This window comes from Gobio gobio (genome assembly GCF_949357685.1).
Source record: "Gobio gobio genome assembly, chromosome: 15".
Taxonomy (NCBI): domain Eukaryota; kingdom Metazoa; phylum Chordata; class Actinopteri; order Cypriniformes; family Gobionidae; genus Gobio; species Gobio gobio.
This window is the reverse complement of record NC_137108.1, coordinates 25269625-25295756: the sequence shown is the minus strand read 5'-3', so window position 1 is coordinate 25295756 and position 26132 is coordinate 25269625. Positions and strand designations below refer to the sequence as shown.

General features: G+C 36.3%; 3 protein-coding genes across 3 annotated transcripts; 2 read left to right on the top strand and 1 right to left on the bottom strand.

The window, feature by feature from the left end:
• Positions 1–220: 220 nt before the first annotated feature.
• trim108 (tripartite motif containing 108) lies at positions 221–6366 on the bottom strand. Its single transcript, XM_079837270.1, is given in 7 exon segments — positions 221–1423; positions 3506–3621; positions 3726–3729; positions 3732–3798; positions 4012–4245; positions 5438–5533; positions 5773–6366. Coding segments are annotated over 7 exon segments (1485 nt in total). The 5' UTR covers positions 6220–6366; the 3' UTR covers positions 221–902.
• Positions 6367–7115: 749 nt separating this feature from the next.
• On the top strand, positions 7116–12648 carry LOC307139209 (zinc-binding protein A33; the record flags this gene model as incomplete). The annotated part of the gene is given in 10 exon segments (XM_079838101.1): positions 7116–7394; positions 7494–7499; positions 7651–7871; positions 12012–12063; positions 12066–12102; positions 12195–12282; positions 12284–12347; positions 12353–12464; positions 12467–12549; positions 12553–12648. Coding segments are annotated over 10 exon segments (1038 nt in total), but the record flags the coding sequence as incomplete, so codon positions are not given.
• Positions 12649–14853: 2205 nt separating this feature from the next.
• On the top strand, positions 14854–25965 carry cldc1 (C-type lectin domain containing 1). Its single transcript, XM_079837269.1, has 7 exons — positions 14854–15027; positions 21123–21394; positions 21502–21603; positions 22868–23017; positions 23125–23276; positions 23427–23548; positions 25221–25965. Exons 2-7 carry the CDS (start codon positions 21298–21300, stop codon positions 25378–25380), a joined length of 783 nt encoding a protein of 260 aa, XP_079693395.1. The 5' UTR covers positions 14854–15027; positions 21123–21297; the 3' UTR covers positions 25381–25965.
• Positions 25966–26132: the final 167 nt, after the last annotated feature.

The following is a 26132-nucleotide window of genomic DNA, read 5'->3' as shown; positions in this document are numbered from 1 at the left end:
AATTTACAGTTTCACAGATTCATTCTCTTCTTTCTCTCTATCATCTGTCCATCCATCTTTCCTGTAGTGATTATGATTATTCTTGAGATTGCAGCGTTTGCTGCTCCTACTGTGATTCTTCTTCAGATCATCTGTGCAAGAAGAGCTGGTGAGTTTTGAGCGGCACAGAATCTGATGATTCACATTGATCTGTAACAATCTGCGATCATGATAACTTATGAGAGGTCAGTAAATTGTATTTAATTATTTTGTTGGAAGGAAAGACTCACAGCACCCAGAGGAAATGGAGATGCCTACAGTATTAGAATAAAACACACATAACAGGAAGATTACAGCAAGATTCATCTTCATGTTTGTGAATATTATCATTTTCCAGTGCTCCATATAAAAATGATATAAACAAAAGAAGACATTTACCTTAATAAACATGAATGGTTATTTCCACACTCAGAAATCATAATATAGCATACATCACCTCTCTAACTTTATTTCCTCTGATCTATAAACTTTTTACAGAAGGCTTTTAAATATTTCAATAGTCCATTCTTAATGATGATACACAGGTCTGTTAATTAATATGACATATGTATAGATGTATTTTGATGTATTATGATTGTATTATTATTATTTGTTCACTGATAATTTCAAGACAAAGTCAAATGCTATGTGTCCTCCTAACCCCAAATAAGAAAATATATGAATGATTATCTTTCCCACCCACAACATACTTTTTTTTATTTTACTTCATGCCATCATGATGTGTCATTAGGAGACACAGTTGGAAAAATCAAAATGTTTTTATATTAATCTCATCGTTGATGACCCAGATATCAATCGGTCTGGTTTCAAAGCGGTTAAGTAACAATATCATGTCTAGAAAATGTTGCGGCTATAACTGCAAGTTAGTGTTTGCCAGAGTTAAACTCATATGAGCAGACAGTGAGAGGGTCACTATTCGTTCCATCCAGATAAAGTCCTGGCACCAGACTGAGACAGCAAGGCTGTTTTGAGCTGTAGTTTATCTGGGTCAACTGAGACATGTTGTCAGCATTATAGAACGACACCCGCTTTCTGTCACAGTCCAGATACAACCCTATTTTCCGTGGTTTGTCTCGAGTACTTAATGGAGTGTCCTTTCCATCACAGGACAGAACGTATCCTTTATTGTGTTTAAGGTGGAGCAGGATCTCACGCTCAGCTGACTTAAGCTGACCCATCTTAATCCCCACAGTCCAGTCTGGCTTTTTATTGACCTCTATTTCCCAGTAGTGCTGGCCAGTTTGGAAGTTTTCCACTGAAACTGTACCTGGATTGAAGTCTTTATACAGGCCAGACATTCTGTCAGCTTGTCGGATTCTGGCGCCCCCTGGAGACACTTTTAAGTATGACTCGCCAGGGTTTTTCAGGGTTAAATTCTCAGGAACTACAGCAGACACAAACAGAAACAGAAACATTATTAGATTATGGATCAGTTGTTGAATGAGACGTTATTGCAATTCTTGCATGGAACATCTTGGTTATGTTTTGTTCTAAACCTATAAACATTACAATTTTAACTTTTGCAATTAATACAACTAAATGTACAGATTCCCTCATTCAAACTTTGTTTTTTAGATTATTACAATTTAACTGTGTTATTTTTGGTTTGTATTTGTAAGAAAAATAAGGTTAAAGTTTGAAAATGTCTTGTTTATTTACATTAATAAAATGTTTGATGTTCAATATGCAACTGACTAAATATCTCTTGTGAAATTTTGAATACTGAATTCGATTGGTCTTGTGTATTTTTTATCGTAAATTTTGATTGGTCTTTTCTTTCTTCTATCTGTTTAATAATCTTTAGCTGCATGCCTTTATATTTCTATAATTTAATCATGCTAAAATGTCTAATAGAGGTGTAACCACTAAACATACTCAAATACTTTCCTTGCACTGAACCCATGTTAGAGAACATAGCTTAATAATTCAATTCTAAAAGTTAATTTAAAAGTTTTTTTATTATTATTTATTCATGAATTGTTTGGAAGGAAGTTTTCTTAGGCATTACATTACAATATATATTTATTATTATTATTATTATTATTATTATTATTATTATTATTATTATTATTATTTAATAGCCTATATTTTTCAATTATTTAATAGATCTGGCCAAAAATAATCATGTCACTGACCTATATATAATGTATTGACGTTGATTCTCACACACAGCTGACAGAAAACAAGACAAATATGGAGAATCACGATAACTAAAGGCCCGTTCACTCCAAGATAACTGTAAAGATTAACTATATTAGCAAGTGCTTGTCTGCCGCTGTAAATACTCGAGCTCGTTACAGCAGAATGGATTCTGAATTGCTGTCAATGATTTTCTTGTTCATCAGCTGGAAAAAATCATTCTGAAAGTGATTCCAACGATATCGTTTCTCTGTGCCGTTATCGTTATAGCTGTGTTGTGAACTCTCTGCTATTCTTTAATATTGAGAACTATTTTTAGAACTATATCTTTATAGTTATTGTCCTTGGTGTGAACGGGCCTTAAAGGGATAGTTCACCCAAAAATGAAAATTAGCCCATGATTTACTCACCCTCAAGTCATCCGAGGTGTCTATGACATTCTTCTTTCAAACGAGTTATATTAAAAATGTTCTGGCTAATCCAAGCATTATAATGGCAGTAATAGTTGCTCTGTTTTTGAAGTCCATAAAAAAATGCATCTGTCCGTCAAATAACGTGCTCCACGCGGCTCCACTGTGTTAATAAAGGCCATCTGAAGCGAATCGATGCGTTTGTGTAAGAAAAATATCCATATTTAAAAATGTATTTAATTTTTTTCTATGGCTCTGCATCAGCCGTCCCCGCGCCATCACTTCCGGCGAAAAAGGTCAAAATGCAAAATACCGGCACGATGATAGATATATACATAGATTCCTCATTAGTGCCTGTGCGGATCGGTCGAATGAGGCATCTACGTATATATATCTTTGATCGCGCCAGTATTTTGACCTTATTCGCCGGAAGTTATGGCGCTGGGAAAACTAGATGACATTCGTCTGATAAGAGGTTAAAAAAAAAAAACATAAATACTGTTCGGTTTCTCGAAGAAACCGATCGTTTCGTGTCTTAAGACATCAATGTGTCGCCACGAGCTGCATGGTTTAATAAGGATTCGTATGTCTATGTGTATTTACTCTCATTGCTCTCATACTCTAAAATATCCCCATTGACATGCATTATACGACTATCACACTGCAATGGTTGGAGTTAAAAATCTTTATTTGTGTTCTACTGAAGAAACAAAGACACCTACATCTTGGATGCCCTGGGGGTAAGCAGATAAACATAAAAAATCGTTTTTGGGTGAACTATCCCTTTAAGTCTGAAATCTAACTCCATTTAAAACTTTGACACTTTTCTTTTGCTGCTTTGCAAGCGCTGGCATTTCCTTAAAGGGATTCAAATGTAGTTTCACTTTAGCTGAACTTTCAACATGCATATTCTTCACCTGCTTTGATGGATTGCAGCATCTCCTTCCACACAAAGAACTGCAGGTGAGTTTCATGAGGGCCAAGAAAGAGAGAGTCAGGAAGCACAGCAAGATCTTTCACCCTTGACATATACCTAAAACAGAAAGTCAATTCAGCATCCGAAACTTCAATTCTACAGAAATGTTAACACTGACTGGTGTGATTTATGTCTAAATAGCAGCATTGCATGTTATTTACTGGTATTTGATGATGTCGCTGCGGCTTTCTGCTTCATGTTCTTTGCCATTGGAAACCCTTTTTCATACCACCACTGTAGACAAAATCAGATTCAAAAATTACTTATGTGCTTTATGTTGTACAGTATAAAACATAACTGTAATTGAAAACTAGTCCTGATAGATTATCACATTACTTCCATGTCTGTTCTTATGAATAAATTATTGTGATAGCCTAACTGTTTTTTAAAAAACAACTTCACTCTTTAAAAATAGAAGTATTTAATCTAATATGTTGTAGGCCTAACCTGTAGAAAGTGATCGGATTGATCAATCTCCAGTGCTGACTGCAGAATTATCTCTTTTTCTTTGTTCTCCATAAATCTTTTGTTTATCAAAGACTGATTCTTCTGCATGACTTCTATAACTTTCTTCTCCTCCTTCTCCAAATGTTTCTTCACCTCATCCTCTTTTTGTCGTAAGAACTGGTGCATTTCTTCAAACTGTGCAGAGATCTTGGCTGATAAGGTTTTGGATTTATCCTAAAGAGAGAGAGAGAGAGAGAGAGAGAGAGAGAGAGAGAGAGAGAGAGAGAGAGAGAGAGAGAGAGAGAGAGAAGAGGAGAGAGAGAGAGAGAGAGAGAGAGAGAGAGAGAGAGAGAGAGAGAGAGAGAGAGGAGAGAGAGAGAGAGAGAGAGAGAGAGAGAGAGAGAGAGAGAGAGAGAGAGAGAGAGATGAGAGAGAGAGAGAGAAGAGAGAGAGAGAGAGAGAGAAGAGAGAGAGAGAGAGAGAGAGAGAGAGAGGAGAGAGAGAATCTTGGGTTGTGGCTGTAAATTAGTGATTTGTTGTGTTTCCATTCTTACCTTCAGGATCTATTTCTATGTGATCTAACTGTTTAACATATTATCTGTCTGTTTGTGTAACCTAATGTATTTGGTTGATTTAGTATCAATGAGAATGGCTATCTGTATTATTATTTATTTTTTTACAAATGTCATGAATTATTAACAGTTTTTGGGAGTGACATTTTTGAAAAAAACACATTAATATAATATAATATAATTAATATAATATCATTAATATAATATACATTTTGAAAGAATGTAATTTTCATTATAATATCAGGATAGTTGCAGGGCCCTCACATTTCTGACTTTGTCGTGCAAAGAAATATCAAAATTAATTTTAATTTGTAAATTATAAACTTGCTCATGGAAGAGGTGTATTCAAGTCATAGTACGAACTGTGTTTTTATGTATTTAGTAATAAATCAATAGATAGGCCAAAATGTTGAGCAGGCATGAAATGTGGAGCCACTGGTACCTGTGCAGATAATTCATTCATAATTTTTTTTTCTCTTTGTTTATGGGGGCGGCAGTGGCAGTGATTTTACGGATCCAGTAAAATTTTACGGATCCACGGATCCACTTTGTTTATGAGGGCGGCAGTGGCTCAGTGGTTCATGTAGGTTGTCTACAAACCGGAAGGTTGGTGGTTCGATCCCCGGTTCCACCTGACCAAGTGCCGAGGTGTCCATGAGCAAGACACCTAACCCCAGCTGCTCCCGACGAGCTGGATGGCGCCCTTGCATGGCTGACACCCGCCGTCGGTGTGTGAATGGGTGAATGTGAGGCAAAATGTAAAGCGCTTTGGATGGCCGTAGGTCTGTTAAAAGCGCTATATAAATGCAGTCCATTTACCATTTTACCATTTACCATTTTATATGCTTTTATACCTCAGTTTTGGTGATCTCAGTTGTCTGTTGTTGTATCATGTAATCCAGCTGTCCATTTTCTTTGGCAAGAAAACCCAAAGCAGTCTTCAGCTCCCCCTAAAGAAAAAGACACGTCAGGCATGTTTTGAAATGCACTGACAGAAAACAGACGGTTCTCTGGGTATCTTTAATTAAACAATCCTGGGGTTCAAATTTAGAAACCTAATTATGCTATGAATAACATTACACAAATAGCATATGCTGAAAGACACTTGAAAGCATGAAAGAAGCTTTTAATATGCAGTTCTTTCACCAGGAAGTCAGATAAGACTCTTATGTAAATGCCCGAGTTTTACCTTGTTGATCTGCGCAGCTTCTTTCACGGGTTTAAAGATGTGGCCTTTATGTTTGTCTCCATCCCTGCAGATGACACACACCAGTTTCTGATCCGTCTCACAGAATAGTTTAAGCTTCTCATCGTGTTCAGAACACATCAGCATCCTTTCCATTTCTGGAGAATTTAAGGTTTGTGTTCCTTCTTTAGATGTGGATCTGTTCGATTTCTTCTCGGCCAGGTGCTCTCTCACTGTCGAGGTCATGTTCCTCAATAAACGGCAGGATTTCAGGTCTTCTTCGGTATAAGGCCTTTGGCATTCTGGGCAGGCGCTTGGTCCCAGGCTGGCCTGCATGTGGCCCGTGATGCATTCCCGACAAAACGAGTGCTCACAAGAGAGAGTCACTGGATCCGTAAAATCACTCAAACACACGGAGCACTTTATCTGCAAAGACAAAGGAGAATGCATTTTAGATTCCTTCTGGTCAAGATCGTGTTCCGAACAATAAGTAGGCCTACTGTTTGGTTGAATAAACGTATTCTATCTTCCAAAGATGATGATGTTATTTTGTTAGATGTGTTTGTTCTTCTACCAAGAGTGAACACTTTCGATTTCAAATACATTTAAATTAGGCTTGTGTAACTATTGTTCCTCCCACAGGTTATATAACATGAAAAGTAGCCAAACTGGAATATCAGACCTTATACCTATGTTTCTGTGTATAGAATAGAGACTCATATTGTATTGTATTGTATTAGCACAAATACTTTTCGGTCAGTGCTCCAAAACCTTTTCCATGTATAATAGCTGAACAGTTTAAACATTTTGTAAGCCCACAAAAATAACCCAGAATTTTAGGGGGAGAAATAGAAATAGTTCACCCAAAAATGAAAATTCTGTCATCATTTACTCGCCATCAAGTTGTTCCAAACCTGTATGAGTTTCTTTCTTCTGCTGAACACAAAATAAGATATTTTAATAATGTCAAGAAAAACCAACAGTTGATGGACCCCGTTGACTTCCATAGTATTTTTTTCCACATGGAAGTCAATGGTTTCCATGAATTGTTTGCTTATCCATATTCTTAAAAATATCTTATTTTGTGTTCAGCCGAAGAAATAAATCCGTACAGGTTTGCAACAACTTGATGGTGAGTAAATGATGACAGAATCATGAACTATCCCTTTATGGTTGTAAAACTCTGGTTGTTCCCATCTTAGCCACTTTTTTCATAAGGAAAGTTCAAAAAACGTTATAAATTTAAACTTTTGACTTGTATATTTATATATTAACGTTAACATAGATGCTGTAAAATTGTACTTCTTTAGTTTAGCTCATGCATTAACTAATATATTACAACTTATTTGGAATCAAGTGAAGGTGCCCACAAATGCAGACAAAACCTCACCAGACAGGATGTTAAAGGTAACCGAGTTCTGAGAAATGTTGTGGATGCCGTATACAACAACAGCGCAAGACAAAACAGGAGACCAAGGAAAGCACAAGAATTGTTGTGTTCTGAGCATGAAGAACAACTTTTCTGTGAGAACGACCAGAGATTGGTTTGTCTCATCTGCAAGGAGGGAGAGAAAAACTGTGGACACAGTTTCAAGCCTGTAAAAGAAGCTATGGAGATCAGTGAGGTTGTATATATACAATGTATACTGTATGAATAAACAAATAATAAAAAAAAATAGGACAACTTTTTGTGCAATAATGTGTTTTTGCTATTGTTAATTTAGAATGTGGTGAGAGAAGCATGGAGATTTATTTTGGATGACAATAAACAAGTGGGTCACATGAGTGTACAATCACAAAATCTAAGGTAAGTTATTTTACTCGCTTTGTCTGTCTATCACATTTCTTCTACTATTCATATAGCCTAATGTAAATCCACAGGTAAGGGCCAAATGTCTTGAGGAAAAGATGCATGCTCCGTTTAACAAAATGCATGACTTCTTGAGGGAAAAGGAGAAAGAAATGATGAGACGGCTCCAGAAAGCAGCCAGTGCTGAGGAATCAATGAAGCAACATGCGTCATTGTTGGCAAAGTTGCAAATAAATGGAAATAATCAGGTGTCCGTGTTAGAGTCAGGACTAACAATATTCCAACCTGAGAGGTTTTTTACAGGTAATCCACACATCCTGGACTCTTATTTTGAAGCTCTATGTTTTCCTTGTTGCTCTGTTCCCTTGTTTGTTGCCACACCCAACTCCAATTGCCTGCTCCTTTGCCTGCCCGAATATCACTTTGTTACAAATATATAATATATTACATAATACATAAAACTCATATTAAAACTCATACTAGTATTTAATTTCATGAAATAGTTTTCAGTGGTGGAGTGAAGAATGTTTCCCATTTGGTTGATGAAATCACACTCAGTGAGAACAAAGACATCAAGTCTGCCTTGCCAACCAAATAAGACGTAAAATGCAGTTTTGTCAACGTTTTTGTCACTTTTTTGACCAACATGCTTACTCAAGGCTAAAAAAATTGACCTGGAGGTCAGGTGTGTCAAATAAGGTGACTAAATTACTAAAACTGCCATGAAAATGTGACTAATGCGTACATGTTTTTTTGCTAAATGATAAATGTGGCTGTTGGGACAGTGCTGCACTACTTTCTAGCCTTCTCGTGGCAGTTGTAATTAATTTTTTATTTGTTCATGAAGTGTGTCGTTTGGCTGAGGGATGATACCAATCGTGTATATATATATATATATATATGGGGATGATTAGGAGGCCATGATAGTCTTAGAGCTAAACCTTGACTCACTAGGGCCCAGGTCAGGAAGCAGACAAACTGGCTAAACCAACCGTCTGCTAGTTGTCTCACCTCACCGGAGTCAGATAAATCCCAGCACATAGAGACTCTTTCACCTAGATATTATCATATAGAGACTGTGTCTGTTCCCCGAATTAGTAAATATAAAAAAACATCAAAACCATTCAACAGTAAACATTTAATTGATGTCCAACAAATAAACAACAGATATAATACAGATGAACAATTGATAAAGCTTGGGTTGCTGAATATTCGATCCCTTTCCCCAAAAGCGCTTATTAATATATAAATATATATTAAAGGTGAACTATGTAGGATTTTTGCAGTAAAATATCCAGAAACTACTAGGCCAGTGTTATATATTTTGTTCAGTTGAGTACTTAGAATATCCCAAATGTTTTCAACTATTTGTAAATCGTGAGAAATTGCTATTTTAACCAAGGAACCGGGACGTGTGAGCTATGCGTGTGAGGGAGTCGCCTGTCGATTGTGTCATATCTGCGTTACACTCGGTTTCCGGTTTTATTCAGTGAAATACTTTACTCTCACTGCAGTGTGAACAAGTGTCATAGCAGCCGCCGAGCGAACGTCATAACTTACTTTTCAACACACTCAGATATATCTAATACGATAAATAGAGCTGCGTTACCTCATATACTCATGACTGGAAAAGAGGAAGTGGCGCCAGCAACCGTGTCATAATAAAAGTCATGCCGGCGACTATGCCATAATAACAGTCCCGCTCTTCAATCGCTCCTGCGGCCTTGCTCAGCTCCACAACACTCGCTCCTGCTCTGCTTCAGACTACAGTAATGTTAATAATCGCATCCATCAACATGATTTCTGCCCGAGTCCTATCCTGACTGTTTTCCACCGGCTGTGAGGTGAAGATCACATGTCCCAAGATTCTGCGCTCAAACGTGGCGTCATCAAACTACGCCTTTGTTTTGAACAGGCGCCCTCTAGTGGACGGAAAAGTTACATAGTGTAGCTTTAATGATATCATTATAGATAATAATTTAGATGTGCTGTGTTTGACAGAAACCTGGCTAAAACCTGATGACTACATTACTTTAAATGAGTCCACCCCCCAAGATTATTGTTATAAACATGAGCCGTGTCTGAAAGGTAAAGGGGGAGGGGTTGCTGTAATTTATAATAATATCTTCAGTATTACTCAGAAGTCTAATTTCAAATATAATTCTTTTGAAGTTTTGGTGCTTTATGTAACGTTATTTAGTGTACATGATAAACCCCGTTTAACATTTATGTTAGCTACTGTATACAGGCCACCAGGGCATAATACAGACTTTATCAAAGAATTTGCTGAGTACTGGCCGTAGATAAAGTAATAATTGTTTGTGATTTTAATATACATGTAGACAACGAAAAAGATGCATTGGGATTAGCATTTAAAGACATTCTAAACTCTATTGGAGTTAGGCAACACGTGTCAGGACGCACTCATCGTCATAATCATACTTTAGACCTAATATTGTCACATGGAATAAATGTTGATACCGTTGAAATTCTGCAGCAGAGAGATGACATCTCAGATCATTACCTAGTATCATGTATACTTAATTTAGCTAAGGCTGCAAAGCCGTCCCCTCGCTTCAAATATGGCAGGACAATCACTGCCGCCACTAAAGATTGCTTTTTAAATAATCTTCCTCATCAGTATCATCTACTCAGCATCCCAGATAGCTTAGAAGAACTCGATGTTGCAACAGAAACTATTGACTCTCTCTTTTCCAGTACTTTAGACACAGTTGCTCCCCTGCGCTTAAAGAAGATTAAAGAAAATAGTCCAACGATGACATTTTTTCTCCAGAACGGCTATATAGCTGAATAAAATTATGCTGCATTATTTTCCTGTTTAACACTGTAAAGCTGCTTTGAAACAATCTGCATTGTTAAAAGCGCTATATAAATAAAGTTGACTTGACATGATGGACAGAGGCCAATGGGCAAATTTTGGCCAGGATGCCGGGGTTACACCCCTTTTTTAATGACCACAGAAAGTCAGGACCTCGGTTTAACGTCTCATCCGAAGGACGGTGCTTGTTACAGTATAGTGTTCCCATCACTATACTGGGGCGTTAGGACCCACACAGACCACAGGGTGAGCACCCCCTGCTGGCCTCACTAACACCTCTACCAGCAGCTACCTAGTTTTCCCAGTTTGGTCTCCCATCCAGGTACTAACCAGGCTCAGCCCTGCTTAGCTTCAGTGGGAAACCAGTCTTGGGCTACAGGGTGATATGCTGCTGGCAATATACTATATATATATAGTATGAATGGAATATGGACAGCCGGCATTTTGTCATTATCATGTGACCTAGCACCATCAGTTGCGTCGATTCACCTCCATTCATAAATCCTCTCCCGCAGCCTCATGGGATAGTAAAGTGTCCATCGAATGCACACTTCAGAATCTCGCCAGAAGTACTAGGTCATCCATAGACCTTTCACCTACTGTTTTTCGAATACTATTCGGACATAGGCTACTGCCTTGAGCAGCGTGATTTTTTTCTCCCGCAAACCAGTTCAACGCAAAAGCAGCCCCACACACAGCTGATTCTGAAGACTTCATAGGTCGATCACAGTGCTGTCTGCTGACTGACAAATACAAGATACCCTAACCTTTAACCAATGAAACTGGCTGAGGGCAGGACTTGTGCTGAACTGATGCACATGGGTGCTTCTCAATACTCAAATTGATGCTTCATTATTTCCTCGTTCTTCTGTCCTCCAGCCTGTGACCCGAAAACCAATCAAAAAAGTCATCTTAAAAGACATCTCAATTCTCTAATAGGCGGAAATGCACTAAAGCTGGTTTGCCAACCGCCATTAAATTCAAAAGAAAAGAGAAGGCAAGGAATGAGGAGCGAAGAAGCTTTCAGTGGTCATATGAGCGAGGATGCACAGGTGTATCCTATATGTGGAAGCCCTTCTTTTCAAAAAACCTTGATACACATATAAACTCTCCTCCCACTTCACTGTTACAATAATTTGGATTTATGTTTTACATTTGCAGTTTAAATAAACCAATTGATCAATTGAGTGATCAAGAATATCCCAATACAGGCCTACAAAGTTTTCCTTTAATTCCTCCATCCGTTTGGGAGCAAGTATAGCTAAGATGTGAGGAAAGGAAGCAAGGAAAGGAAACAAGAACACACAATTTAAGAAATGAGAAGTAACATAAAGTGATTGTAAGAGCACATATTGACCCTGGTGGGAGGATTGAATGAATATATGACACATGACTGAAATTACTTAAGGGTTAACGTGTTAAACATCCATCCATCCATTCTACAAACCGCTTGTCCTAGGGTTGTGAGGATGTTAAAGCCTGTGTTAAATATGTTCAACAACTTTATTCTTAACCAACCAGTGACTTATATACATATGCAAAATATGAAACTATTATTTTCTACTGATTTAAATCGAGGCTTGGTGGTGCTAGAGTGATTTCTGACCACTTCACCCTTGACCCTTATGAAACTGACCTACCACTATAGTTGTTTGGAGAGACATGCTAGGCCCTGTTAAACATGGTGAGTTTAGCCCTAATCAACATCTCTCAAGGTAAAATATTTAGTTCCATTTGTTTGGAGAATGTTTGCTTCCTGTAATCTTTTTTATTGAGACCTATCAGAAACGTCTACAATAGACAAAGACTTGAAACTCAGAAAGGAGAGTCATCTGCAGTCTCAAGGGGAAGATTATTTGCCAAAATCCAGAATTTCTCAATGGTTATAAGGAAAATTATGTGGAGAACATACAACCTGGTCAGTTGTACTGGAGGTTGACATAGGAGCTGAACCAGGATGGGAACATGGACTTACAGTTAGATATTGCCCAAAGGAGAAGAGTGGTTCTCTCTGGCAGACATTATTTTCTAAATGTTTTGAGAACATATGAAAGATGACAGAGTTTATGCTGTAAGGGGCAGTGAAGAAACCCTAATCGTCAGCCAGATTATACCCAAAAGTGTTGGGGTTTAAGTAGACTGTGAGAAACGCCAGGTTGTGTTTTGTAATGCAGACAAAATGTCTCTCATTCACACAGTGCAGTGTGGACACAAAAAGATTTATCTATAAATAAAATCTTCTATTTTGTACACCAGGTTTGGATTTTTGAGAATCTGAGAAATGGTCTGGTAATCCTATTCATGTTTGTATAAATTACACTCTGTAAAAAATCTGTAAAAATAGGGCACAATGTAATGTATTAATTTGACTTTACAGGTGTTTTACCTGTATTTTGAATTTAGGGTTAATAGAAATGTCCGTAAAATTACTGGATAATGTCCTGGTAATTCTCTGCCAGTACATTATCAATTTTTTTACAGATTTTTTTTTTCTTACAGTGATAATAAATATTTTAAATTTGTTTATTTCTAAAAAAAAAAAAAAAAAAAAAAAGGTTAAATGAATAAATGTAATTTGAAGTGCTATTTTCACTTTTTTATTTCATGTAATTTCATGTAACTATCTGTTAAGCCATAAAGCATATAGGATGTTTATGAATAGGGGATTTGTCTGGCATAAATTATATCATACTGTGAACGAAACCCTTGCTCTTACAAATGCTCCTGTATTAACTGGCATATTGAAAAATTATGAAGACATTTATAATATCTAAGTGAAACAATAAAAGTTCATCCTATGAAGATCAAACGGTTGCATCCGAAATTGCATACTTCCCTACTATATAGTAGGCGAAAAACAGTATGTGACAAAAAAAGTATATGTCAGTACTCATAAAAGAGTAGGCAAAAGTACCCGGATGACATACTACTTCTTGCAAGATTCTGAAGTGTGCATATGATGGACACTTTACTATCCCATGAGGCAGACAATAAAGTGGCGCAACTGTAAAAACATAGCATATGGACATCCGAATTATACACACATTCATACTATATAGATTAGAACATACATTTGCTGCTGTAGTTACTAATTGTGTTGTTCACCTGTTTCTTGTTTGGTTCCAGCTTGTATATTTATACCTCCTGTTTAGTTCAGTTATTTGTTCATCATTGTTGAGGTATTGGTTGGTTTTGTGGTTCTCTGTTTATTTTCCTGTGCTGTGCTCCAGAGTAGTTTTGTTTTATTCATTTAATAAAACTGCTGAGATTAGATCTACACATCTCTATTTCCTTTGTGGAACCAGCTGTGATGAAGAGTACCATACGCAATACACCGGACCACACCTAAAGTGCATAACATTTAAGTCTGGGGAGCACAAGAGGGTTTTGGGTGTCTACAGAAAAAAAAATGAAAACAGAAAAAATGAAAAACTATGTCTTTCTCACACGGTATCATACATGGGAAATGTATGATCAATCTTATAGGAATAATGGTATTAACATTTTGAGTATTTTCGGTATTCTGAGTGTTTTTGGTGGATGGAGGGAAACATCAAGGACACATTTTTAAAACTGTTAAAAGTGTTGAGTTTGTGAAAGAGGAATAAAATCAAGTGTTGCTTTTTTAAAACATTAAAAAGTTTGTAGAGCTGAACTTATTTAACAGCACTTAATGTCTTTTTAAGGAAGTCTGCTGGAGTCGTTTTATCTTAAAGGACGTGCTTTGCCAAAGATAAAGGAACTGAATGATTTGGCATAAAAAATTGACGCATGACTGAGGTTAAAAACTGTCAAGAACAATAAAAAAATAACTTTGAGATTACTGCCATGTAATACTGTAAACATCACAGTTATCTCAAAGTGATTTTTAATACTAAAATCATGTTTGCAGGAGATGCAGCTGTTTTTTCAGAAAGCAGGAACAGGAAGTGAAGAAACAGCTGGAGACAGGAAAGGAATGCAGCTGAGGCCATGCAGAATAACCTTTTTAAGACAAATGAACAGCTGCAAGAGACAAACATCTGAGAAAAGGCATACATGCGGTACATGACACAGTAAAATATACACAAGGTAATGGTCAATATAAACTAAAACAATTGGGGTTTTACATTCACATTTACATTTATTAATTTAGCAGAAGCTTTTCAGAAGCAGCTTACACATGAGGAAAATCAAACCATTTGTCTTAATAGCTGTAATTCTTTTAATGCACATGTGAAAAGATCAGTCAGTTTGTCTTTTCCCACAGCTGTGGAATAAAAAGTAATTTTCTTTGACAAAAGTAAAAAAGCAGACAAACGATGTAAAACACCACACCATAGTAATGCTGTGATTTATCTACTGTAAATTAGTCATCATATTCAAACACAAGAGTCAGAGGTATATATTCCCTCATACAATGTACTTATTCTGTTTTTTTCTCTGCTCATTGAAGGTCCTTTTTTATCTCAAATAGGAAAGTGACTCCTATCTGGGGAATGGCTGAGTCACGCATGGGAAAAGTTAAACTCAGTTAAAATGGAGTTTTGAAAGATAGAGACAGAACAGCAAAAAATAAATTCATCTCCACAGGAAAAATTGTGTGATGTGACGAAGATATACATTATAGGTATGGACTAAAAAATCTATTTTTTGGATCCAGAGAAGAAAACCTAACAGTACAGAGCTCTGTCAGTTAAATACTAAAACAGCAGTGTCATATTTAACCAGGCCAGAATAAATTGCATACATTCTGAGTCATGAATTGACCAATAGTTTGAGTCATGATTTTGCTGAATCATGCTTTGGAATTGTTTTTTTCCTAAACAGCTTTATGTCACATTAGTCTCTGAGAGTAGCTCAGGAGAGTTTGCCGAAACCTTTAGGGCCAGTTGTTCAAAAGTAATCTGATCGGATTTCGGCTATTAGATTGAATCTGATCTTGAAAATGGGTTGTTCAAAGAAGAAGAAAAAAAGTATTCTGAAATCAGTTTAGATCACAAAATCCAAATCATCAGTTTGTGTAGTTCAAAACTTTGTTAGTAAGATTATTGATCGCAGAAGGGTGGATTTCAGGGACAAAAATGTAATACAACTTTAAAACTCGTTAAAAATACAACATTTGTATGTAATATACACACACATTTTTTTATTTTAGTTTAAAGGTGCAGTGTGTAATATTTATTAGGATCTATTGACAGAAATGTAATATAATATACATAACTATGTTTGGTGTATAATTACATAATGAACCATTATGTTTTTATTACTTTAGAATGAGCCATTTCTATCTACATATCTAGACGACGGCATCTTTGTCCAGTGTCGGCCACCATAGCTTTTCTATGTGCTTCGTTAGATGCCGTTAAAATTTAGACAGTGCACCTTTAACTGTTAAGGTAATAATTAGAAGTAGTCATTAGGCTATTAAGCCTTTCGGTAGCCTATACAGTAAAGTAAAAAAAAAAAAAAAAAACGAAATTTTGGTGCCATAAAATAATCCCCAAACCGCTGTAAATATTAAACAAAAATATTATATTTAATTTAAAGTGTTTTTATCACTGCTTGTAAACTGCTTGTAAAATGCACTATCCAAACTTAAAGGGTTAGTTCACCCAAAAATGAAAATTCTGTCATTAATTACTCACCCTCATGTCGTTGGACACCCGTAAGACCTCCGTTCATATTCGGAACACAAATGAAGATATTTTAGTTGAAAGCTGATGGCTGAGAAAGGCTTCAGACAGGCCTCCATTGGCATTCAGTACATTGACACTTCCAAGATCCATGAAAGGCACTTAAAACGTCGTTACAAAGTCTATCTCACCACAGTGGCTCTACAATAATCATACAATGCGACGACAATAGTTTTTGTGCGCAAAAAAAATCAAAATAACACCTTTTTCCAACTTGTTCTCGACTTCCGTGTATGCCTCCACGACGCATGCGCGAGAATATGACGTAGCGCCGGCGTTCGGGAATCCATGAAATACACACTTAAGCCCCATTTTGAGCACTACGCCGAGACCTAAAGCACGATCAATGTAGAATCCAACAGCTTAGACACGCGCGTCTTCCTCTGCTCGTAAACAAATCGCTTCTGGGTCATATGTCCGAACGCCGGATCTGCGTCATATTCTCGCGCATGCGGCATACACGGAAGTCGAGAACAAGTTGGATAAAGGTGTTATTTTGATTTTTTTTTGCGCACAAAAACTATTGTCGTCGCATCGTAAAATTATTGTAGAGCCACTGTGGTGAGATAGACTTTGTAACGACGTTTTAAGTGCCTTTCATGGATCTTGGAAGTGTCAATGTACTGAAGGCCAATGGAGGCCTATCTGAAGCCTTTCTCAGCCATCAGCTTTCAACTAAAATATCTTAATTTTTGTTCCGAATATGAACGGAGGTCTTACGGGTGCCAACGACATGAGGGTGAGTAATTAATGACAGAATTTTCATTTTTGGGTGAACTAACCCTTTAAATGGCTGTAATTCAAGAATACTTTGTAATATAGACCTAGTTTGGTCTTGTTTTAAAGAAGACACATGGCAAATTATTGTAGAAGTGAAATCAATTATGAAAGTAAAATAGAAAAATTATAAAAGTTTAAGTTTATGAAAATGTAAAATATAATAAATATATAATTGTTTATATTTTATAATAATATGTCTTTTTCAAAACACGTTTTACTCTAAAACTGTAAGAAATTCAACGACAGAAATATGAACAAGTTGTGTTCCAAATTTTAGTTGATATATCAAAAAATGAGCTTTCAGTCAGATTTTGTTTGGCTGCAGTAGGCTACCAAATTTTCCACTAGATGACACCCAAGCTCCATTACTGACCATACGGGTGCCTCCATTTTCCTTTATATTTAAAACATTTCCAGACCTTTTTAATTCTTTAATTCTTTTAATTTTTAAAATTGGATGTTATATTTTGACCTCTTGGCATGAAAACTAATTGGTTTTCTACCAATCTTTCATTTTTTTCCCCCGTGTTCATCGCTATTTCAAACTAAAGTTCTGAACTGAACATGAAAATATGAAAACTAAAATGTATAAGCTGCATCACTACACAAGGGGACTAGTTAGCCTGAAGAGGACAGCAACTAACTAGTGAAATGCGTTTTCCATTGTTTACCATGGGCAGTCTCTGAACTTTGATCGCACTATAGTGTAACATTACAAGAATAGCAAGCACAGCGCACCTTAGCATAGCTAAACTGACTCCTCTTCGTTAACGTCTCCATCATCCGATCCTTCATCTGTGGATGTGAAATAATCCATTATATTATCGGTTAGGGCACTGATATCACCAGGATTAAGCAGATTGAGTCAAGCGAGATCATTTAACCCTCTGGGGCTCTTTTCTGACCCAAATTTTTTTAAATAAAAAATTTAAAAAATCGTAGCTTCATCGGAATGGTCCGAAAATTGGTGACTTTATTGGTACTTGGTATATGAACACCCAAAAAAATTGGGATTTGAAAAGTCTAAGTGGTTGTAAAAAAAAATAGTCACACTCAGGACCTTCGGGTCAAAAATGACCCCCTTAGGAAATGAAAGGGAAATTGGCAAAAATATGAAAATACAGAGTTTTTTTGTGCATACAATCTACAAATCAGCCAGGATGCAGAAAAATCTCTAAAACATCAAGAGTGCAAAACAGACAAAAAAAACTCACACACACACACAAACACAATTAGCTTTTGGAATGGCACGCGTTAATTTGTGTGTGCGTGTGTTTTTTGTATAAGCGTGTGTGTGTGAGTTTTTTTTTACTGTTTTGCACTCTTGATGTTTTAGAGATTCACCCCTTCACTGTTGAGTCCTTTTTTCTGCATCCTGGCTGTTTGTAGATTGTATGCACAAAAAAACATTATTTCCAATTCCTTTCCTGGGGGTCATTTTTGACCCGAAGGTCCTGAGTGTGACTATTTTTTTTTACGACCACTTAGACCAGGGGTGTCCAAAGTCCGGCCCGCGGGCCAAATGCGGCCCGGGGATGAATTTCAAACGGCCCGCAGCGTGTCTATTAAAATGAATTATATGTGGCCCGCCACGGATCATTTACAAATCATGCAGTTCCACGATGTCACCGCAAGGTGGCAGTACTAGACTTTAGGCCAGGGAAACAGCGGCCAAAGCAGAACGAAACAGCGCTGCTTGTGCTCTGCACAACTCGCGAGCTCTGACTCTGAACAAATGTGTTTACCTGCTGAGTGTCTCGATCACGCGCCCACTAAACAGCCCGTGAGAAGTGTTCGAGTCCGGCGCAGAGGTCTCCGGTACGAGCTGCGAATCTCTCGGTGATTTTATTTAATTTCCAGTTAAACAGCGCTGACTTAATCAACAACACTAACGTGCAAATCAGCTGAGCCGATTCAAAATACTTTTCAAACAACAATTTGCATTTCGAATTTATCATGGATTTACTGTGGTAACACTACCTGTAACCATGGTAATTTGTCAGAAATGTAGGTTAATATCTAATTTTATTTAATTTGTAATGTTGACATGTATTAAATGAGTAATAAAGGCCAAATTGCAGACTATTTTTTGTCATAAACTTGCAGTTTTGTGCATTTGAATTTATATGTTGACTAAATACCATTCTAGATGTGTATATATATATATAGGCCTATATATGTATGTATGTATGTATGTATATATTATATTATATAATATATGTATGTATTACTTTTTGCCTTGTGTGCACTGCAAAAAATGCTGTCATTTAGTATTTTTTGTCTTGTTTCTAGTCTAAATATATCAAAAAATTCTTAAATCAAGATGTTACGAGATAAGTTAAATGACATTAGATATTTTTTCTTGTTTTCTGAGTGAGTTTTTGTTTAAAACAAGCAAATATATCTGCCAATGGGGTAAGAAAAAACGTTTCAAGCAAAAACTCAATTCATTTAGATTTTTTCCCCCAGGAAAAAATATGTAATTTTCCTTAGTAAAAGCATCTTGATATAAGAATTTTTATATATTTAGACGGGAAAAAAGACAGAAATGCCAAGTCACAAAAGCATGTTTTGTAGTGTGGTTTTACCTGTGGTGATCTAAATAGAGCACTTATTAAATTTAAATAAGAATAGAGTTCTAACTCTGTAATAATATGAAAATTTCACCCATTAAAACTTTTTAGTTGATGAAAGTTTTACAGATATTGTTAAATATCTATACATTTCCTGTGTCCTATCTCAAGCTACTTTACTGTCAGCTCAAGCTTTTGTCAAATCTGTCATGTTTCCAAGAAACAAAACATGTCATATATATATATATATATATAATAGGCTAGAAAAGGGACCGGCCCCCGGGTATGTCCACAATATCGAATCCGGCCCCCTTTAAAAAAAGTTTGGACACCCCTGACTTAGACAAATCCTGTCCCCAATTTTTTGGGGTGTTCATATACCAAGTACCAATAAAGTCACCAAGTTTCGGACCATTCCAATAAAGATACGATTTTTTTATAAAATGCAAGATCCACTATAGTGGTAAAAATGTGCTATTGCGTGATAAAAATGCTCAATGTGTCCACCGGATGGCACCGATCTCATTTTAAAAAATGCTTTCATGAGGCCTAGGCTTGACTCTAAAATGAAATAGCCTACAGCTTTAATAAAAAAAATAAAAAAAATGTATATATATATATACATTTTTTATTATATTCACTGGGAAAAAATGGGTCATAATTATTGCATAAATATGAATAATAAATCATAAAATTATCTCAAAACACCAAAAAAGAAAAGAAAAAATATTATTGAACAAAAATATATTTCATTGATTTTACTCAAATCTTTTTTATCTTAATCCCGCTCTCAGGGTCATTTTTGACCCGAAGGTCCTGAGTGTGACCCATAAATGAAGAACCCCAGAGGGTTAAGCAAGCAGTTACTTAAGACTCCGTTGCTCTCGTCTTGTGCTGCGCCGTCTCACGATACGATAACGTAAAAAAAAAAAAAGAAAAAAGAAGAAGCGTGTCGTAGTTTACACAGGACTTGCGGGAAATGTGCATTGATACACCGTTATTCTACATGTTATGTGATTTATTTTGATGGGTGAACTGTCTTTGTAGTGTTAAGAGAGCGAAAGTTATGGGCAATTTTCTTGCACCTCCGTCGGGCGTGTTCTAAAACATTCCAAGCGCGACATCCGTCGGGTTTTCCCAAATCGCATCACATATGCAGGTTGATATGGTAATGGATGCACTTTATTATCTGTGTTAAGCAATTTCCCAGAAAAGGGAATTAAAAACCTATGTTTCACTTCTAAATAATTAAATTGGTTTTTAGCCTTTAATTCGTGTACAGACTCCATTGTACACTAAGTAAATCTTTTATCTGAACTTAAATACAAACTTGTTTTTAATGTTGTGTACTGGATTTCACAACATGTTCAGTCTGAAACGATTTACAGGAAAACATCTGACTTCTGAGAAGAAAAAAAAAATGATTTCACTATATTGGCTAGAACAATCTGAATCTACTGACTCGTTGAAAAAAATAGTATTGCATAACCATCTCTCTTCTAACTCTCCCCGCCGGTTTACTTTCTTCCAACCCTGAAATGTGCACATGACCACAGAAAAAGGGGGAGGGAGAGAAAAGGGGATAAAAGTTAGAGCCGAGCAAAGCAGTGAAAAGGAGTTCATACAAGTCTGAGCAGAAAAACCCAGGAATAACTTTCTCTTCTTAATTCTTCCAGGGAAGCACACTTTTGATTGCTCTCTTCTTCATGGACTGTTATTTCATTGTTTGTGATCTGGAGGACAGGACTACAAGATAAAGACATTATTTTTGTCAGACGGACTACTTAAAAAGCTCTGCTATTACATAAAGAAGTCTGAGGTCGACAGATTTACTGAGTTTTATGTTTTAAGATGGAAGATATTGAAAATTACACCAGTTTACAAGAGTTAACAGAAGATATCTCTCATAGTGGGAACAGACCCATACTCACATCACATGGCAAACAAGGTAATGTATGTGTGTTAATAATGTGAGTAGCTACTTGAGTGGGGAGTCGAAAACAAAGGGACATGTGACAAGTCAGAGTAATAATCAATGGTTTTGTGCTTCATCAGGTGTTCAGAAAGGGACAAAGTGTTTGAGGGGCCAGACGTCTCTTGTTCTGCTCATTGCTCTACTGACCTCAGTTTGTGCAAACATAGCACTTGGCGTTCTCTGTAAGTAAACACACCGCTACACGTACACATTATGCACGTCAGCATGCCTCTCTGCTGATGTCAAAGTGTGTTGGGGTTCCATAATGAATTGAATAGAATGGAATAGAATAGAGAGATTAACCGATATTAAAATTCTGGACAATACTGAAAAGCTGGTATTAATATTCTATATTAATTTGTCTAAATAATTACATATAAAACGCTAAAAACTAAAATCACACAAATGCTACAAGTGACTTTAGATGATAGTAAAGAATATATAAATGTAAAATTATGGGAAATGAGCATACATATTAACATACTGTGGCAGCGAAAAGTATTTGAACCCCTTGCAGAATTTGTGAAAATGTGAATAATTATAAGAAAATAAAAGAGATCATACAAAATGCATGCTATTTTTTATTTAATACTGATCTGAATAAGATATTGTACATAAAGGATGCTTATAAACATCCAAGAATTAGCTGAATTTATAGAATGACCCCGTTCAAAAGTTTACAATTACATTTACATTTAATTTGGCAGACGCTTTTATCCAAAGCGACTTACATTGCATTCAAGGTACACGTTTACATTTTGTCAGTTCTGGATTTCACAACATGTTCAGTCTGAAACAATGTACAGGAATACATCTGTATCAAAAATCACTATATTGGATATATTGGCTAGTTTATTGATTCTTAATACTGTGTGTCATTACCTGGATGACTGTTGTTTTTAGTTTTTTGTGTTGGTTGTTCTTGAGTCCCTTGTTTGTTAAGATGCATAAATGTCAATTTTAACAATGAAAAGTAATATACAGACAGAGAAGCTTGTCATGTGCAACAACACTGATCCACTGTTTTAACTATGTTAATATGTAGCTTTATTTGACAAATTTTGTATCGGGAGTTCCTGCTCCATGTCTCTATCACCTAAGGGGTCCTTACCCTGAAAAACATTGAAGACCCCTGGTGATATTGGCCAATGAGCGATAAGGTACTTATTATGTATCATACAGAATAGAATAGAAAAGCATAGAATATAATTTTTTTGGAATGTTTTGTATACAGCACTAAGGGCATATACACAGACAAAATTCATAATATAAATTCCAAATATTTCTATCTGGTAATAATAAATAATATAGACTGGATGGATTCAACTTAAATGTGGATTTTTTTTTTTTTTTTTTTTTTTTACATTTTGTAGTCTGATAACCGCTTGCACGACTGCTGGGTTAATATATTGATGGTATCAACTCTCTGTCTCTGTGTCTCTCCAGTGGCAAACAGTCGCAGATCATCTGCCGCTGTAGAGCCAGTCAAGAGGGATGAGTCTGCGTCTCTGTCTCTCAAACTTACAGCCATGCAGGAGCGTTTCTCTCGCCTCTGCTCAGAATACACAACTCTTGGACAGACTTGCTCAAAATCAGGTGAGAAAAAAATTATATGGGAATGAGACAAAAATAATTGTATCACTGAATGGTATTTGACGCCCCAAGGGTTTCCATTCAGAATCATTAATATCTCTCTTCCGCAGTGATCAAATGTAGGCCATGCCCAGAGGACTGGATACATTTAGAAGGGAGGTGTTATTTCTTTAGTGAGGATAAACTTGACTGGCAGCACAGCAAAGAGAGCTGTGCGTCCATGGGCGGCCATTTGACTATACTGCACAGCCACGAACAACACGTGAGTGTGTGGCAGTGTTTCTGAACGGATTACTTATATATGCTTCTAAAATGGAAAATTAAAGCATTGGTTTCAGTAATTCATGTTTGTAGCATGTTATTCAATGTGAGATATTTATTCAATATAATAGGCCTGTACTTTTTTTTACAGCACACCCTTGAGAGTGTCGCACGCAGTCGTGGTGGATTCGACTATCATTTCTGGATTGGTTTATCAGACACTGAGACTGAGGGAGTGTGGAAATGGGTGGACAACACAGTGGTTAATAAGACGTACGAGCACACACACACACACACACACACACACACACACACACACACACACACACACACACACACACACACACACACACACACACACACACAGACAGATAAACTATTTCTACATTTTTAGAACTCTTCCTAAACATCTCAGTGACAGTCAAAACATTGATGGTGGTTTCCCTGTGGTGGGATCACTGTTGCAAAATAGTTTTGTTGCTAAAAGTTGCTAAATTGTGTTGTGATTTCATTGCGTGATGGCGTCATTACATAATGACTTAAAACAACATTATCATTATGGCTGCATCGAACACCGCATAGACCTACTTCCATACTACAGTTGCAAGAAAAGTATGTGAACCACTTGCAGAATCTGTGAAAATGTAAATAATTTTAACAAAATAAGAGAAAAAAAGCATTATTTTTTATTAAGTACTGTCCTGAATAAGATATTTTACATAAAAATGTTTTACATATAGTCCACAAGACAAAAAAATAGCTGAATTTATTAAAATAACCCAAATAAAATAACTCTCAATACTGAGTGTCGTTCCCTGGATGATCCACGGCTGTTTTTTTGTGTTGTGATTGAGGGACTCAAACACAACTACTAAAAAAGCTTCAAACATTCACTGATGCTCTAGAAGGAAACACGATGCATTAAGAGCCGGGGGGTGAAAACTTTTGAACAGGATGAAGATGTCCAAATGTTTCTTATTTTGTTTAAATATAATTTTTTTCTATTTAGTGCTGCCCTTCAGAAGCAACAGAATACTTGCATGCTTCCCAGAAGACAAATTGAGTACAATTTACCTTGATCTTCAAATTCAAAAAGTTTTCACCCCCCAGCTCTTAATGCGTTGTGTTTCCTTCTAGAGCATCAGTGAATGTTTCAACCTTTTTTAGTAGTTGTGTTTGAGTCCCTCAATTGTCCTCAGTGTGAAAAGATGGATCTAAAAATCATACAGTCCCTGTTGGAGAGGGTTCAAATATGCAAAAGATGCTGGAAAACTGAAGAATGTGCAGGACCTGGAGGATTTTTCTGAAGAACGTTGGGCAGTTTAACTGCTCAGGACAAACAAGGGACTCAAGAACAACCATCACAACACAAATAAACAACCGTGGATCAACCAGGGAACGATACACAGTATTGAGAATTAATGGTTCATAAACTTTTGAACGGGGTTATTTTAATATATTCAGCTTTTTTTTTTTTGTCTTGTGGACTATATGTAAAAAAATATATGTAAAATATCTTATTCAGGACAGTACTAAATAAAAAATAACATGCATTTTGTATGATCTCTTTTATTTAGTTAAAAATAAATTATTCACATTTTCACCTATTCTGCAAGTGGTTCACATACTTTTTCTTGCAACTGTATATAGGCTAGCTAGTAGGCGTATGTAACAGTATGTACAGTAAAAGCTGGTAGATCACATAATACGTCCGGATTACATTCATACACACATTCATATAGAACACTTTTTAACTTTTTATTCAAAATAAGTACCTACTCTAGAGAGTATGTGCTTTCGGTCGCAGCCATTGTGAGGATGGAGAGTTGCCGGGGTTGTCTGAAAATTTGTTAAATCTAACAACAAAATTGCTAAATTGGCATCATTTGGTGGGATTATAATGTTTTCCTGTTTGTTCCTCTGGACTCACCACTGCTCTCTGTAGGTACTGGAATAAGGAAGAGCCCAATAATCACCTGTCAGGTGGGCTTCATGGAGAAGACTGTGCAGTGCTGGACTCGCGCTCCAAAACCTGGTTTGACGTGCCCTGTGATTTCCTTTATAAACGTATCTGTGAGATGGATCCTATCACCTTTAACGTTTGAATTGAAGTTGAAATGTGTAATAATGTTGCCTATATCTATTTTTCTATTGCCCTCCTTATTTTTAATAAACAGTGACATTCTCAGAGGTTCAAAGGTTCAATGTAGTTTGTGTCTTTCATTTGACATTGTGCAATAATGTTTTTTCCATTCATCCTCACCCCCTTTCCCAATGCACCAAGGGAAAAAAAGTATTATGCAATCAAACACGGTGCAAGCTGGTTTGCTGCTCTCATCTGGTCTTCCAGCCTGGTCAGGCTTGTCTGATTTTAGAAAGGTTTCAGACACTTTCCAGCTGGGAAACCAGCTTAAACAAGATAAAACTGATAAACCATCTAAAGCTGCTTCTCAGCAGGGAAAAACCAAACAGTAAAGGTTGTTTAATTGTTTGAGCACAAGCAGAATTTAATACACAACATAATTCAAAACAAGATCATGTTATGTCAGTACACGACAGTTAGGATATTTTTTAAGCTATTCAGTGTTTTCACACAGCTTCTCAACAGACACATGACTAGTCGGCTGGTGGAATTAATGTGATAATGTGGAGATGCATGAATAAGATGAATTATATAAATGCTTTACACTTCATGGCTATTGGTTTTGTGGTATTATATCATTATGGATATGAAAAATAAATGTTGTTATTATTATGTTTTTAGTTAAAAATGAATTGTATTATCATGTTTTAGTTAAATTTATATTTTTATTATTATTAGATATTGATTTGACTTTCTTGAGAAGACCTCCTAAAA

Coding starts and splice junctions, on each gene's coding strand:
- cldc1 (XM_079837269.1), top strand. CDS start 21,298: ATGGAAGATATTGAAAATTACACCAGTTTACAAGAGTTAACAGAAGAT. Junction 21,395..21,501: donor CACATCACATGGCAAACAAG/GTAATGTATGTG, acceptor GTGCTTCATCAG/GTGTTCAGAAAGGGACAAAG. Junction 23,018..23,124: donor ACAGACTTGCTCAAAATCAG/GTGAGAAAAAAA, acceptor TCTCTTCCGCAG/TGATCAAATGTAGGCCATGC.